General features: G+C 47.6%; 1 protein-coding gene and 1 long non-coding RNA gene across 5 annotated transcripts in view; one reads left to right on the top strand and one right to left on the bottom strand.

The window, feature by feature from the left end:
- Nucleotides 1-7,850, bottom strand: part of RAB11FIP1 (RAB11 family interacting protein 1) — a 39,279-nt gene extending 31,429 nt beyond the window's left edge. Inside the window, exon 1 of one of the 3 annotated variants that reach the window (XM_070781392.1) lies at nt 7,613-7,850. In XM_070781392.1, coding sequence (XP_070637493.1) covers nt 7,613-7,830 — 218 coding nt within the window. In that variant the 5' untranslated portion in view covers nt 7,831-7,850. Of the gene's footprint in view, nt 1-3,214; nt 3,681-7,612 lie in introns of those variants that run through there. The other 2 variants (XM_019953606.2, XM_019953607.2) reach the window with 2 other exon arrangements.
- On the top strand, nt 3,823-12,820 carry LOC139180120 (uncharacterized). Of its 2 annotated transcripts, none has more exons than XR_011564437.1 (3): nt 3,823-4,517; nt 9,720-9,831; nt 12,387-12,820. It is a non-coding gene; the product is annotated as an uncharacterized lncRNA (long non-coding RNA). The 2 variants fall into 2 exon arrangements; XR_011564436.1 differs by lacking the exon at nt 3,823-4,517 and adding an exon at nt 7,778-8,083.
- Nucleotides 12,821-15,956: the final 3,136 nt, after the last annotated feature.

Genomic DNA, 15,956 nt, shown 5'->3' on the forward strand with positions numbered 1-15,956 from the left:
TATTACCAACCTAGACAGCATATTAAAAAGCAGAGACATTATTTTGTCAACAAAGATCCGTCTAGTCAAAGCTATGGTTTTTCCAGTAGTCATGTATGGATGTGAGAGCTGGACTATAAAAAAGCTGAGCGCCAAAGAATTGATGTTTTTAAACTGTGGTGTTGGAGAAGACTCTTGAGAGTCCCTTGGACTGCAAGGAGATCCAACCAGTCCATCCTAAAGGAAATCAGTCCTAAATATTCATTGGAAGGACTGATGCTGAAGCTGAAACTCCAATACTTTGGCCACCTCATGCGAAGAACTGACTCAATGGAAAGACCCTGATGCTGGGAAAGATTGAAGGCAGGAGGAGAAGGGGATGACAGAGGATGAGATGGTTGGATGGCATCACCGACTCTGTGGACATGAGTTTGAGTAAGCTCTGGGAGTTGGTGACAGTCAGGGAAGCCTGGCGTGCTGCAGTCCATGGGGTCGCAAAGAGTCAGACACAACTGAGAGACTGAACTGAACTGAACTGATCATCACCCTAATCTAAGGTCGGCAAAATCTGAGTCATTACAAAAAGCATATTCTCTTGATTCCAAATGTTTGATATGTGGGGTCTTATTAAGAGAACAAATGAAAATATCAGCAAATTTATCTCTTAACACTTTGAGTTTTAACTTCTGGACCACAACTATTTTCTGTAAAGATTAACATACATGCACGCACACACACATTAAACTATAGGCCAAGATGTGAGCTTTTCTTTTGATTTTGGTTTTAATGTCTAAGGTGGAGTCAAACCCTTAATAACCAGTTCAAATGATCCTCCTAGCCCAACCAGATTCTTTCTGTTAAACTTCCACCTAAAAGTGTATGTCTCATGCTGCAAATTACAGCTATCTTGGGCACCCAAGTGAAGTACCAGGACATCAGACAGGCCTGGTTTAACTGAGTTCCCCTAGCATCTTGGAAAGTCCCAGGAAGTGACAGATGGAAAGCTTGAGATTTTGCCTACTGCTGGAGGAGTGAAGAAGGCTTCCTTTGTAGTTATTAAAAAATCAACTAAGCATGGTTTTCCTACAAGCTGATATTGTAACTAAGTGGTCACAAGCTTATATAATAGGGACAGGAGTAATTACCAAGGTTTAGAATTACATCAGAGAGGATGGGAAAAATGAAGGTGCAGAGACTGAACCTTTCCTGAAATAGGGGAACTTGAGGAGGTTTTTGTTCCTCCCAAACCAGTAACAGGACCTTTTGAATCAATACATGGGGCTCCATTAATCCAGGAACCCGGAAACATCTTATAAATATCAGCCAAATCTGGCCACAAGCTCCATCGGTACATGGGGAAACTTGGGTATTTAGAGACGGAGCATCCTGAAGCCCAACAGTGAGCCAGGGCCAGAGTGGGCACCAGACCCAGAGATCTGGAATCCCTATCTCTAGCAGGGAGATCCAATCTACTTTTCAAGGGAATAAGAAGAAACAGATGGTAGAGTCAGACATGATATCCACACATCTTGGACAGGACAAGGCAAAGGACAGTACATCCAAGGCCCCAAATGTCATTTAATCAAGCAGAAAGTTAGGACTGCTCCAGCCCCTGGTCAGCAAAGATGCTGCTGCTCACCTTACAGCTTGTAAGCTGATGCCACAAAGATACCCCATCCATCCTCACCTCTAGGCTCTCCCTTTTTATCTGATTCGAGCTCAGAAATGCCTGTTCATCTTTGGCTGGATAAAGGAAGCAGTTATAACATTTGCAAGAACCTACAGAAAAGAGAGTCTGGTAACATCAAATCCTCCGGCTCTTCCTGCTTCCTTCCCAAGGGAAAGTTAAAATACCATGTATATCTAAAACATACAGCGTGAATCAGAGTGCTTCATAAACCACAGGAGTTAGGTGATAACATGACTAGCATATTTAACGTCCAGCAAAGTAACCAATTAAGCTAAGCGAGGCTGTGTGTGTGTACCTGCTCAGTCATGTCCAACTCTTGTGGGACCCCACGGACTGTAGCCCACCAGGCTCCTCTGTCCATGGATTTCTGGGCAAGAATACTGGAGTGGGTTACCATTTCCTTCTCTAGGGATCTTCCCCACCCAGGGATGGAACCTGCGTCTCCTGCATTGGCAGGTGAATTCTTTACTGCTGAACCAGAGAGGAAGCCCTAAAGGAGGCTAGCTCTGGGTATAACAGATGAGCATAATCAAATGTTCCATTCCAAACACTGAGAGAAAACAAACCGGTAACACTTCAGAATGCACAGGAGTTTGCTTTGCTTTCCCTGCAGGAGTGTGTTACCCTAAGAGAAACATCTTAAGGAGGGAGGGGAGCTACAGGTGGGCAGCCATCCTGCCCCTCCCAACCCCCGATTCAGTAGGACCAGAGAGAACTTTGCAAACTCCAGAGCGAAACAGGGCCTACTTTTCAGTTTAGCCTGGCTAACCGCAGGCCCTGGTTCCAGCCATCACTGGGAAATCCTCAGTAATTTGGGGCCGAGGGCAAACATGGTTAGGGTATTTTGGTTTGAAAGTTAAGACCAAACTGTTCTAGCATTCCTAGAGGAGGAAAGGAAGGAGGGAGGGGCAAATTCTCCCGATCAACCCCTAAGGCGTTGGTGAGATGGGGGTAGGGGATAGCCCTCGCTGAGCAGCCCGCGTTCCCCTTTCCCCACCCCACACCCACACCCACCCCTAGCTCGGCCCCTGAGCGAGCCTCTAGGGCTTTGGTGTCAGTGGATCTAACTGCTCCAGTTGGTTTTCCCAGCGCTCCGGCCCAGCCATTCACAGCTCGATGTCCAGTACAATGAAATACCCAGGAGGCTTTACACGTAAGCTGAACCCTACATCAAATATACACAGCTACTCAGCGAATAAGAGGAATTCATCAGCCCACACATAGTTTCAATTCATCAAAAATTCATGAAGTGATTACTAAATGCCAGGCGCTGAGCGCCGTCCCGTAGATTAAAAAAAAAAAAAATCCCCAGGTACCGGAACCCACCTACTGGGAGAGCCGGGGCGGTACAGCCCAAGGAGAAGCTAGGCGAGAATACTAGAACCGGCCGAGCGAGGGGGGGATTGAGGAGGGTCCCCCTCCGCAAAGGCGTGGCCCCGGCCGTCCCCTTGGAGAGACACATTCTCCAAGGGTCTCGGCGCTCCTGCCAGGCTTCGTGCTCGCACCGCCCGTCTCCCCGCGCTCGCCACCCGTCCGCACACTCACTGGGTCCTCCGGCGGCCCTGATTCTGGTGCAGCCCCCGCAGGTCCACCTCCGCGCGGCCGAGGAACTTGTCGAGGCCGAGCAGCGCGCGGTGCAGCACGGTGAGCTGCAGGGTGGCGGCGGCGGCGGGCGCGGCCTCGGCCGACAGCAGCGGCGGCAGCTCGAAGGTGGCCTCTTCGCGCCACACGGGCGCGCCCAGGCTGCGCTCCGACACCGAGGTGGCGTACTTCTCCTTGCCCACCTGGATCACCGCATACGCGTCGCTCGTGCCCCCGGGACCCTTGGCCCTCAAGCCTCGCGCCTGCAGTACCGTCACCTGCACGTGCGTCGGGGACCACACGGCCCCGGGGCCCCGGCCCGCCGAGGCTGCCAGGGACATGGTGGCGGTTCTGCTACCCAAACGAAAAGTAGAGGTGATCGCCGCGACCGGCGGCCCCTACCGCCCGCCCCAGTCTCCGCAGCCTCTTTAAGGCTTCCGGTCACGCCCCTCTGTGCCCCGCCCCCAGACAGTCCCCGCCCACCGCCCCCACCTGCAGGACCTGTCCGACTCCGCCCCTTAGGGGGCGGGCCTTGGAGACTTCTACCCTAAGGGGTGGTCAGTTCTGTTCAGTTCACTCTCTCAGTCGTGTCCGATTCTGCGACCCCATGGACTGCAGCAGCCCGGGCTTCCCTGTCTATCACCAACTCCCGGAGCTTGCTCAACTCATGTCCATGCAGTCGGTGATGCCAAGAGGTGATGCTAAATGGTGGAAGATGTCCCCAACGGCCAAAGGTCGCCCAGCCCAACCGGATCTGGCCGGAGCAGCGATTAGGGGAGTCAGACCTCATTTCCAGACTGGTCTTGCCCTCTGGCAGGTGTTTGGCTTTGTACAGATTCCTTAGTTACCTTTGGGTCTCAGTTTCTTTATATGTAAAATGAGAGAGCAACCACCTCAGAGACTGCTGTAAAAAAAAAAATGTCATGTTACCTGGCACAGGGTGCGTTCTCAATAAATGGTAGCTATGAGGATGAGTGGTAAAGTATCCGCGTGCAATGCAGGAGACCAGGTTCGATCCCTGGGTAGGGAAGATCCCCTGGAGAAGGAAATGGCAACCCACTCAGTATTCCTGCCTGGGAAATCCTATGGACAGAGGAGACTGGTGGGCTACAGTCCAAGGGGTCGCAAAAGAGTCGGACACGACTTAGCGACTAAAGAACAAAAACAATGCGAGTGACTGCGAAGGCGATCCCAAATTCGTTGCTCTTCCTACTTTGGCCGCTGGGGCCGTTACTCCGGAGGAAAGTCGGTTCGGGGAAGGTGCCAGGTAGGTGGCAATTGATGAGGATGTTTTGAAGGCCAGAAAAGGTGAAGGCACAAGCAGGGGGCACCTGTGGTGGCTTGGGAGCCTTCTACTTTGCCCCACCCTCACCAAATAAGGTGAGGCTGAGAGGCTAAGTCAGGGAAGGGGACTAAAGGAGGAACTGGAAATGGGATTGCCAAACGGACCTCCTCGGGAGCAGAGGCCCTCCCCCCACCCCCACCCTCGGAGTTCCCCATTTCTCCTCGCTGGACCCTCTGCAGTCTCTCCTCGCTCTTTAACTCTGGGCTCTCCATCAGGCACTTCCTGGTTCGCAGTTTCCTTTAGACTGGCGATTCCCTTCATTTCCAATATCCTGGGGGCTCAAGTATCTATTGAGCATCAGATTGCAGAGGTCGAGGAAGGTTTTTAGATTTTAGAGTTAAGGAAAGGCCCAGAGGAGCAGAGAAGTGATTTGTTCAAGGCCCTACAACAGAGCCAGGGCTAGAGCCCAGGGTGTCTGACTCTCATCCAGTGTGTCTGCTGCATCCCTTGCTTCTCCCAGATCCTCAGAACCCGGATCTTGGATTGCTGTTAGTTTCCCACCTGGTCTGTAGGCTCCCTTCCTCTTGAGCCACACTGCACATTGCCTGCTGGGAATTCTGCAACATTACCTCTCCATCAACTGCATTAACCTGAGACTTAACAGAGCTTCCAAGGCATTCCTATGTGGGCCCCACCCTGATTCCCTCTCCTCTATCTCTTGAACAAACTGTAGCCCAGATAAACTTCCCACTTCAGCCATTTAATCGCTAGGCTGGCCCGCGGCTGCCCTGCCCACCTCTCTCTCTGGCCAACCTACATCCTATCCACTGCAAGGCTTCACTCAGATTTCTCCAAGCTTTGGCTTCCAACAGTCCTCTTCAGGGCAGGACCAGGTGGTGACTTGTCTCCTCCAGCAGAAACCTGGACACACAGTAGGTATTCAGGAAGTGCTACAGAATTGAAGAGTTGGCAAGTTATGCCAGTCAACCATGTGTGCTTGCTTTTAACCATGTAAGAAATTAAAAGATGAGGACTTCCCTGGTGGTCCAGGGGCTAAGGCTCTTGCTGCAAAGGCTGGTGGCCTGGGTTTGATCCCCGGTCAGGGAACTAAATCCTGCATGCCACAACTAAAGATCAAAGATCCTGCTTGCTGCAACTAAGACCTGGTGCAGCCAAATAAATAAAATTTAAAAAAAAAGAGAGAGAGAAATTAGAAGACAGACATTTTGCCTCAGGTTTCCTCCTGAGAGGTGCTACAGTGTGGGAAAGGCCTATTTAGTACATTGTAAATGTTTAACAGTGATCGGAAGGGGAAAGGAAAGGAGGTGCCAGCCATCTAAGAGGCAGGAAAACGTAGCAGAACTCTGTTGTTTTAGTGCCATTTCCCCTGTTTGACAACCTGTTAACCTCATTCAACCTCGTGGCTCCATTCATTACTTTTAAAGATTTATTGAGAACTTACTTGGCGCCCAACACGTACTGGGTGCTACAGACTTGAGAGCGCACAGTCCTTTGAATGAGTCCTGGTCCCTCGGCACACCCTGAGAAATGCTGTAAAGGGAGTCCTGTATCCATAAAATGCTTAGGGTATTTTGAGAAGATCGTGATTTCTCTAAGCTAGTGCATTTTTTAAAAATCATAGTTTTTTACAATGTGTTAATTTCTATTGTACTGGGAAGTAATTCAGTTATACACACATTCTTTCTAAATATTCTTTCTGTTATGGTTTATCATAGAATATTGAACATAGTTCCTCATGCTACACAGCAGGACCTTGTTGTTTAACCATTCTAGATATAATAGCTAACATGTATATAGTCAGTGGATTTTTATGAAGGAAGTGACATTGAGCTGGGCCCTAAAGGAGACGGCAGAGAAGGGAGTGTGGAGGAGGGCTTTTCAGGAGAGAACAGACAGTCAAAGCAAAAGTGTGGGGGCCAGGGTACCCCAGTGGGGCTGGACTGTGGGATACTTTAGGAGCACCCTGGGGGTGGGTGGGGGAGATAAGACAGCCCTGGTAGACCAGCCCAGATCGTGCAGACCGTGGACACCAGGCTAAGGAGTGTGCACAGAGTGCCAGACCAGGTGAGCTGGCCTCCAGGGGACTTTGAGCAGTGGCGTGATCAGCCCGTAAGGCAGTTATTTGAGCAGAAGCAGCCCAGCAGCCAATAGCAGAGCAGGTCACAGCCAGATACCTGCCTTCAGTTTCACCTGGGGACTGCCTGCCTCTGGCTCTATTCCACCCCACCTCTGATCCATCCATGGTGACGATTCTAAGTTGTGGGCGCATGCTCAGTCACAGAGACGTGTCTACTCTGCAACCCCATGGACTGCAGCCCACGAGGCTCCTCTGTCCATGGGATTTTCCATGGCAAGACTATTGGAGTGGGCTGCCATTTCCTCCTCCGGGAGCTCTTGCCGACTCAGGGATCGAACCCCTGTTTCCTGCATTGGCAGATGGATTCTTTACCACTGAGCTACCTGGGAAGCTGGTTGTACTGATTAAATAACTCATACCACACTCCCCTCTGGTTGCCCTGCCTATCCCCTGCTCCCCTACACCGCAGCTGGACAGAGATTTGAACTCAAAACTGACCCTGGGAGTCAAGGTTTTCATCTCCGGCCTCCCCTCCCCCTCCACCCTCAGGCGGTTACAGCCGCCCCCACAGGAGACAGATTTGGAATGAAACCCAGCAGGACAGCCCCACAGGCTGAGTAGGACTCGGAAGCATCACTTCCCTTCAGGGAAAAGAGTCGAGGACAGAGAGAGGGAGATGGGGGAGGGGAGGAGAAACCTGGTGACCTCATGTGTTTGGGTTTCTGTCAGACACAAATAGTCTCTGTGGTTAAACAGAAGCAGGAGGCTGGGGGAGAAGAGGGCAGCCTCACCACCCCCTAAAACTCCCCTCCAGATCCTTCTCTCTAGACGCCGGACACGGGCAGGGGTTAACTCAGAGAAGGGGGCCTCAAGGGAGGCTGGAGTTGGAAACCCGTCAGAGGAGAGATGTCAAGAGGTCCAGCCCAGGGTGTGCTTGGGAGCTGGCTTCCTGCCCTCCACGCGCCTCTGGGTGACTTACTCCCCTCCTCCAGGCTGAGTACATTTGTCGATCAAGGCCGCCCCGGAGTCCAAAAGGCTGTCTTCCTCCAGCTTTATAGACCCAGAGTCCAGGTGTGGAGGCGAAGGCCCCAGCGACAAGAGCAAGGCCAGTGTCAGGCCTGTGCTCCCCCAATCCCCAGGCCTGCTGACCCCTGGCCAGCTCACTGGATTCCCCGAGTGTTTGTAAACACCTCCCATGCCCGCCCCGGGTGCAGAGAAGGGTTGGCTGCTCTTCCCTCTCACCCCGCCCTGCCGGGCGCTCTGACGGGGAGAGGAAGGCGGTTCAGCAGACAAGGTGCCTGGCAGGTTGAACTGGCCGGGTCAGCCGCCTGTGTTCCCAGAGCAGCAGAGCAGAGCAGAGGCCTGGGGCCTCTCCCTGGGCAGCGCCAGGCTTTGCAATGGGTCTCCAGCACGGATCTGCTCTTCCGCTCGGCTGGAAAGCTCTCCCTTTGTAAGACATTGTGCAGGTCCGGGCCAGGTGGGAGGCAGGGCTTGGGAACCACAGTCATCACTGCCCTGTTAACTTCGGCCTCACCCTCACCCCCCAACTCCTGTCCCCTCGGCATCCCCCAGCAGCAGGAGCATGACCTCAGGAGTCGTCCTGGGGACCCTGGATGTGCCAAGGTGCTTGCCCCCCACGGAGGATGAGACAGGGGCTGGCAGGGCTGTGTGTCTTTCTCCTTCGCCTCAGTCTCTGGGGTGTGGCGACAGCCATCCACACACATGACTCATGCATTGGGCGCAGCCCAAACAGCCTCTGGCTTCTCCTGCCCACTCGGTGGACAGAGTTTCCTTCAGAGAAGCAAGCACCCTTCCTGGAGTCAGTGAGCACCACACTCAGGCTCTTTTTGCTGTGCCCAGGGGGCTGGGAGGAGGTTGAAACCACGGCCAAAGTACCACTTCCCTCCAGTCTCCACAACAGTGGTACTTGGTTTAACAAAGCTTGCCTCACCGATAAAGCAAACGTATAGCCTTTCCAACTCAGGTCAGAAAAGGCCCCCAGATCCCACCGCTGAAAGGCTACAAGGAATGTGCAGCCCTCCCCCTCCCCCTTTCTGCACAAAGCTTTTCCTCCTGCCTTTTCTGGCCACACGAAGGCGTGCAGGATCTTGGTTCCCAACCAGGGATTGAACCCATGCCCCCTGCAGTGAAGGCGTGGAGTCTTAACTACTGGATCACCAGGGAATTCTCTCTAGCTTATTTCCAGGCTTCCCTCTGAGTACAGCACCAGGTTCCAATGAGTTTCTTTCCTTAAAAGCCCCCTGCTTCCTGGCCTTCGTCATACCTCTTACGAAGCTCTGAGCCTCTTTGGGAAATCCTATTCCTTACCCATCCTAAAATGCGTAACACCACTCCTAAGTCTGAATCATTCACTCTGGAGTAGCCTTCCTACCCCAACTATCCACACTCCAGGTTTGGGAATGCCTTTAGCCAGGAAGCATAGTGACACTAAACTCTTAGAGAACAGTTGGGGAAACAAATTACAAGAGTCTGTTCCATGGCACAATCAGGTCCTCCACTTCAAGTTTTCTTCAAAACCTTTTGGACCAGAAATACATACACATGTCCCTTAAACAGACATTCCTGAGAGAGGGTACCACCTAAACCCATAATGAGAATGAAAATATTGTCATAATCATTCATAATTTTAATACACATATGTATTGAAATCTAATATATTCAGGAAGGGCTTCCCTGATAACTCAGTCAGTAAAGAATTTGCCTGCAATGCAGGAGACCCCGGTTCAATTCCTGGGTTGGAAAGATTCCCCTGGAGAAAGGAAAGGCTACCCACTCCAGTATTCTGGCCTGGAGAATTCCATGGCCAGTCCATGGAGTCGCAAAGAGTCGGACACAACTAAGCGACTTTCAACAACAATATTCAGGAAATGAAAGAAAGATGCTTATATAACATAAGAACAGATTTTTTTTTTTTTTTGCTTGCTTGTTTTCTTTTTTTTTTTTTTAACTTTTTATTTTGTATTGGGGTATAGCCAGTTAACAAACAATGTTGTGATAATTTCAGGGGAACAGTGAAGAGACTCAGCCATACATATACCTGAATGCATTCTTCTCCTCCCATCCAGGCAAGAACAGATTTATTTTATTTTAGCCACATCTGGGATCTTAATTCCTCACCCAGGGATTGAACGTGGGCCCCCTGCATTGGAAGTAAACTCTTAACCACTGAACTGCCAGGTAAGTCCTAGGAACAGATTTTTGAAAATAAACTTTATTATAACATTACAACCAAGCTATAATCAAGGAAAGAAGAGAGAAATGTACTGTGAAGAGGGAAATGTACTGTAAATGTTATATGGAGAAACATACAAAAAAGGTGTCCAGCCTGGTGAATTTCACCACCCAGCTCAAGATGCAGAACAGGGTCAGCCCCTGTGGAATGTCCTCTTGGCTCACCCCCAGTCAGTTGGTGTCCTTCTTCCAAATGTAAGCATTACCCAGACTTCTGTCCCACAGATCAGTCTTGTTATTTTCTGAACATGACGTAAATGAGTCATACATTAGGTATTTATTTGGGGCCTGGCTTCTTTCAGTCAGTACTATGTTTAAGAAATTCGCCAACGGCGTTCATATAGCTGTCATGGGTTCATCTTTATCGTTTTGTAGTATTCCACGGTGCGACTATAGCACAGTTTTTCATTCTACAGTTGAACGTCTGGCTTCCAGAACTGACAGCCAGAGAATAAATTACTAGTGCTTTAAGCCACCAAGGGTGCAGCCACTGGAAACTAACACAGGCTTTGTTGCTGTTGTTTAGTCATGTCCAGCACTATGCAACCCCATGGGCTATAGCCCACCAGGCTCTCCTGTCCCTGGGATTCTCCAGGCAAGAGTACTGGAGCAAGCTGTCATTTCCTTCTCCAGGGGATCTTCCCAACCCAGGCATCAAACCTGCAGCTCCTGCCTGGACAGGTAGATTCTTTACCACTGAGTCACCACCTCTAGTAGGAATAAATTCACTGGACATTCTCGTATGTCTTTTGGTACATATGCGTAAACACACCCACACACCTAAGAATGAAATTGCTGGGTCACAGGGTGGATGTATGTTTAGCACTAAGAGAGATTGCCAAATCATTTTCCAAAGTAGTGATACCAGTGTATACTCCCAGCCACAATGTCTGAGAGACCCAGTTTCCCTGCCTCTTTGTCAACCTTTGTACCATCAGTCTTTCCTACTTTGTCATTCTGGTGGGTGTGAAGTGGTTTTCATTTGTACTTTCCTGATGACTAAGAGGGTTGTGAGCTTGTTTATTGACCATTTGGATATGGTCTTTTGTGATATGCCTGTTGATTTCTTCATATATATATATATATGTGTGTGTGTGTGTGTGTGTGTAAATTTTTTTAATTTTATTGATTTTTGGCTGTGCTGGGTCTTAGTTGCTGCTTGGGCTTTTCTCTAGTTGCAGCAAGGGGGGCTACTCTCTCGATGTGGTGTGCTGGCTTCTCACGGCAGTGGCTTCTCTTGTTGCAGGGCAGGGGCTCTGGAATGCGGGCTCAGTAGTTGTGGCTCGCAGGCTCTAGAGCAGAGGCTCAATAGTTGTGGCACACGAGCTTAGTTACTCTGTGGCATGTGGGATCTTCCCAGATCAGGGATCGAACCCATGTCTCCTGCATTGGCAGGCGGATTCTTTACCACTGAGCCACCAAGGAAGCCCTGCCTGTTTATTTCTTTCGTCCGTTTTTCTTTTCAGTTGTCTGTCTTATTGATTTGTAGAATATATATAATATATATGTGTATATTATACTTTTGTAAAAAAAAAATCTAATGCAAATATTCCCTCCCACTCAACGGTTTCCCTTTTCACTCTCTCAGTGGTGTTTTTGGTGAAAAGCGATTCTTACATTTAATGAAATCTGAGTTATCAATCTTTTATAGTTGGTGCTTTTGTATCCTATTTAAGAAATCTTTGCTGCCTCAGAGTCAGAAATATCAGCTCCTTTATAGTCCTCTAGAAGCTTTATTGCTTTACTTTCACTTTTAAGTTAGCAGTCCGTCTGAGATTAACTTTATTGTAAACATAATTTTTCAAAATAAAAAATGACTCATACAGATATAAAAATGAACAAATGTTAAAGGTTTACTTAATGAATTAAGAAGGAAAAGTGGCAAGGTATTTCAGCGTGTTCCGAGGTGAATCAAGAATAGACACGTGCACACATCAGGAATACTTTAATAAATGTGCAAAACTGAAGCAAAACCAGTTTTTTTAAGATTGAGGGTGTGTCCCTCCATCAGACAGAATTCATTTTCACGAGTTTTGTATTTCTATCAGTAATCTACAAGTTGCAGAGTTTCTGTTTGTTTGAAGAGGGTTTTTACTTGGCCTAGCAACACAGCATGCAGGATCTTAGTTCCCCAGCCAAGGATCAAGCCAGTTCCCATGGAGAGGAATTGTCCAGTCTTAACCACTAGATCACCAAAGAACTCCCTCAGAGTTCTAAAACAGCCACCATAAAATCAAAGTCAGATAACCCAGAGAAGATGTTACAGAAAATGCAGTTTTCCCTGAAGCACAAAATTTTCCCTACCAGATTGTATCAGATAGAGGTCAATCTTCCATTGGTCTATTAGTCTATTGGTGGGGGGAGGTATTTTTATATATTTATTTATTGTATTGAATGAAAGATTATTTAAATTCTATAGTGCTTTATAATTTTTAAAAGTTTCACACACATGATTTCATATAGTCCCATGATAACCCTTTTTTTAACCCTCTACCTCGTAGCTCAGTCGGTAAAGAGACTGACTGCAGGAGACCTGGGTTCGATCCCTGGGTTGGGAAGATTCCCTGGAGAAAGAAATGACAACCTATTCTGGTATTCTTGCCTGGAAAATCCAATGGACAGAGGAGCCTGGCAGGCCTCCGTCTGTGGGATCGAAAGAGTTGGACAAGACTGAGCGACTAAGGGCACAAAACACAAAAGCTCTACCCTTATATGGCCCCTCTGTGCTTCCCTCTCCGGACTAGTAACTACTGGTTCACTCTCTTTGAGTCTGCTTCTTTTTTGTTGTATTGACTAACTTGTTGAAAATTTTAGATTCCGTATATAAATGATATCTTATGGTGTTTATCTCTCTCTGTCTGACCTATTTCACTCAGCATAATGCCATTTGCACCAACATGGATGGACTTGGAGGGCATTATTAGTCTACTCTTGAACCAATGCCACACTGTCTTAATTATCATATTTTTTTTTAATACATCTAGATGTATAGATACCTAGATATCTAGGTATCTAGTCACATAAAATCTTCAGCTTTGTCCTTCCTTTGGTTAGATTTCTTGGTTATTCTTGGCCGTTTGCATTTTCATATACATTTTGGAATCCATGTTTCAATTCTTTGAAAAAATTTTTTATTGAAATTGCATTGAGTTGATAGATTCATTTTGGGGAAATTTGACATGTTTACAATATTGAATCTTCCAAATAATGAACAGGTTGAACTATACTTAAACCATCCTATAGAGCATTTATAAAGTGAGGACAAGGCTTCTCTGGTGGCTCGGTGGTAAAGAATCCACCTGCCAATGCAGGAAACACAGGTTCGATCCCTGGTCCAGGATGATCCCACATGCCATGGAGCAACATGCCAGGAAGCCACTAAACCCATGCAACTAAGAGTAGCCCCCACTTTCTGCAACCAGAGAAAAGCCCGCATGCAGCAATGAAGACCCAGCACAGACAAAAATAAACAAATAAATAAACATAAAGGAAGGAGGACCTCACAGTCTACCATCTTGAGATATTTTAATTAAGCATCATTAAACATTCATATTGTACGGGGAATGATCTTTATAAGGGTTAATCCAAAAACAGAGTAAGAGTAAATTCTTCTCAGAAGTTATGTCTAATAGAAAAAAAAAAAACAGAGGGAAACATATTTGATGATACTTTCCAAAATTTCATAAAGAAAGGGAGAAATGGTTACAGCATCGATGGTCCTTGATTAGATCTTTGGTCTCATGTAGGAAGACAAACAAAAATTTACAAGTTGAAAAAACTTTAGGCAGAAAATAATTTACACACAAACATTAAAATGAAACCACAGTAAGTTCTATGAGATATCTCTTGTCAGCATTTTTCAAGATGTTTTGACTAGCACTTCTATAAAATACAGTCTCCTCAGGACCTATAGGACTTAGTACTGTAAACTTCTCTGAAAGTAACATCCAGAGGATGAATAGAAGTTAAACGGATGAAGAATGGTCCAAGCAGAGAAAGCAATATGTGCAAAGGCCCCGTGGCAGGAGAGAGCAGCGACGGGAGGCATTGTAAAAAGGGGCTAATTGACTGGATCTAAAGAACAAGAACAATCGTAGCCTGCAAGGAGGCTGGAAGAGTGCTCAGAGGCCATGGCAAGAATACTTGTCTTAGGATCAGATTTGTGTTTTGAAAAGGTCACTGGCTAGAGTGGAAGACAGAGGTCAAGGGAGGTGAGTTAGGAGGCTACTGCAACAGGTCCAGTAAGAAGTTGTGGGAGGTGGATTGAGTAGCAATGGTGGAGAAGGAGGGAAGTGAATGCAATCTACAGACTGCAGGCAGTAATTAAAACCCACTCTGTTCCGTGCACTGTTTTAGGTCTTGAAAAAACAGCAGAAAATAAGACAGGCCCAGGTCCCCACCCTCCAGGAGGTTATAATCTGGCTCCAGGCTGCTGGCTTGCATAACTGTGTGGGCGACGGTGCCATTACTAAGCTAGGGAACACGGGAAGAGGAACCAGTTTCCATTTTGGACACGTTGAGTTTTGGGTACCTTTGAGACATCCAAGAGGATGGTAAACAGACTGGTGGAGAGGAGAGGTCTGGACTAGAAATGCATTTCCTTCATCAGATGTAAATAGAATAAAACCAAATATTCCTTATGAGGTTACTGTTAAAACACTGACTTTAAAGTTTTTATAAGCCTGGCTTTTTCGCAGAAAGGGTGAAAGTTGGCTCCATCTTTACCCTGAGGCCACATTTTCGTGACAGCACCATATAATTGATTTTCCCTCCCCTAAGCCCTTTATATCAAAGAAGGCAATGGCACCCCTCTCCAGTACTCTTGCCTGGAAAATCCCATGGATGGAGGGGCCTGGTGGGCTGCAGTCCATGGGGTCGCAAAGAGTCAGACATGACTAACTTCACTTTCACGCATTGGAGAAGGAAATGGCAACCCACTCCAGTGTTCTTGCCTGGAGAATCCCAGGGACAGCGGAGCCTGGTGGGCTGCCATCTATGGGGTCACACAGAGTCGGACATGACTGAAGCGACTTAGCAGCAGCAGCAGCAGCAGCAAGCCCTTTATACTGGGCTTCCCTAGTGGCTCAGATGGTGAAGAAACCACCTGCAATGTGGGAGACCTGGGTTCGATCCCTGGGTTGGGAAGACTCCCTGGAGAATGGAAAGGCTACCTACTCCAGTATTCTGGCCTGGAGAATCCCCGTGGACAGAGGAGCCTGGCAGGTTACAGTTCATGGGGTTGCAGAGTCAGACACGAATGAGCAACTACGCACAGCACAGGCCCTTTATAACTCTTCAAACCCTTTGCTATCTGTAAACATTGTCATAGGGTTTCTCCAGGGGCTCAGCAGTAAAGCATCTCCCTACAATGCAGAAGCTGCAGGAGACTTGAGTTCAATCCCTGGATCTGGAAGATCCCCTGAAGGAGGAAATGGCTGGAGGAGGAAATGGCAATCCCCTCCAGTAATTTTCCCTGGAAAATTCCATGGACAGAGGAGCCTGGTGGACTACAGGCCATGAGGTCACAAAGAATGAGACACCACTGAGCAACTGAGCGCCCACACACACACACAAATGCTGTCATGAACCCTCTGTATCTCCTTGAAATTCTACCTGAAATACATAACAATTGATACAATTAATACAATGTGGTTTTTTTTACTCTGTTAATATGACAGATTATCTTCAATGAATTTTCAAATATTGATCAAGCCCTACATCACTGGAATAATCTCCATTTGTTTGCAGTATATACATATATATATATATAATATATATAAAAGCTGAAAATGACACAAGGATTCATCCCAGATGACACCATCCTTGCCTACTGGATACTTGGAATGCAGTGAAAAAATTCAATATATATGAATGGTCAGCTACTGCTTATCTCTACACATGTAACGACACAGCCACTACATACTCACACACATGTCATTGTTTGTATTTACTGATAACTTTCCCTGTTTGTGTTGCTATTGTTTTTTCACATCCAGGGGTCCTGAACCCCTTTGTCAGCAGTAACAATGTTCATCAAAATCTGCTTTATGTTAGAATTATTTAAGCATGTC

The sequence above is a fragment of the Bos indicus genome, chromosome 27 (genome assembly GCF_029378745.1).
Source record: "Bos indicus isolate NIAB-ARS_2022 breed Sahiwal x Tharparkar chromosome 27, NIAB-ARS_B.indTharparkar_mat_pri_1.0, whole genome shotgun sequence".
NCBI classification, from domain to species: Eukaryota; Metazoa; Chordata; class Mammalia; order Artiodactyla; family Bovidae; genus Bos; species Bos indicus.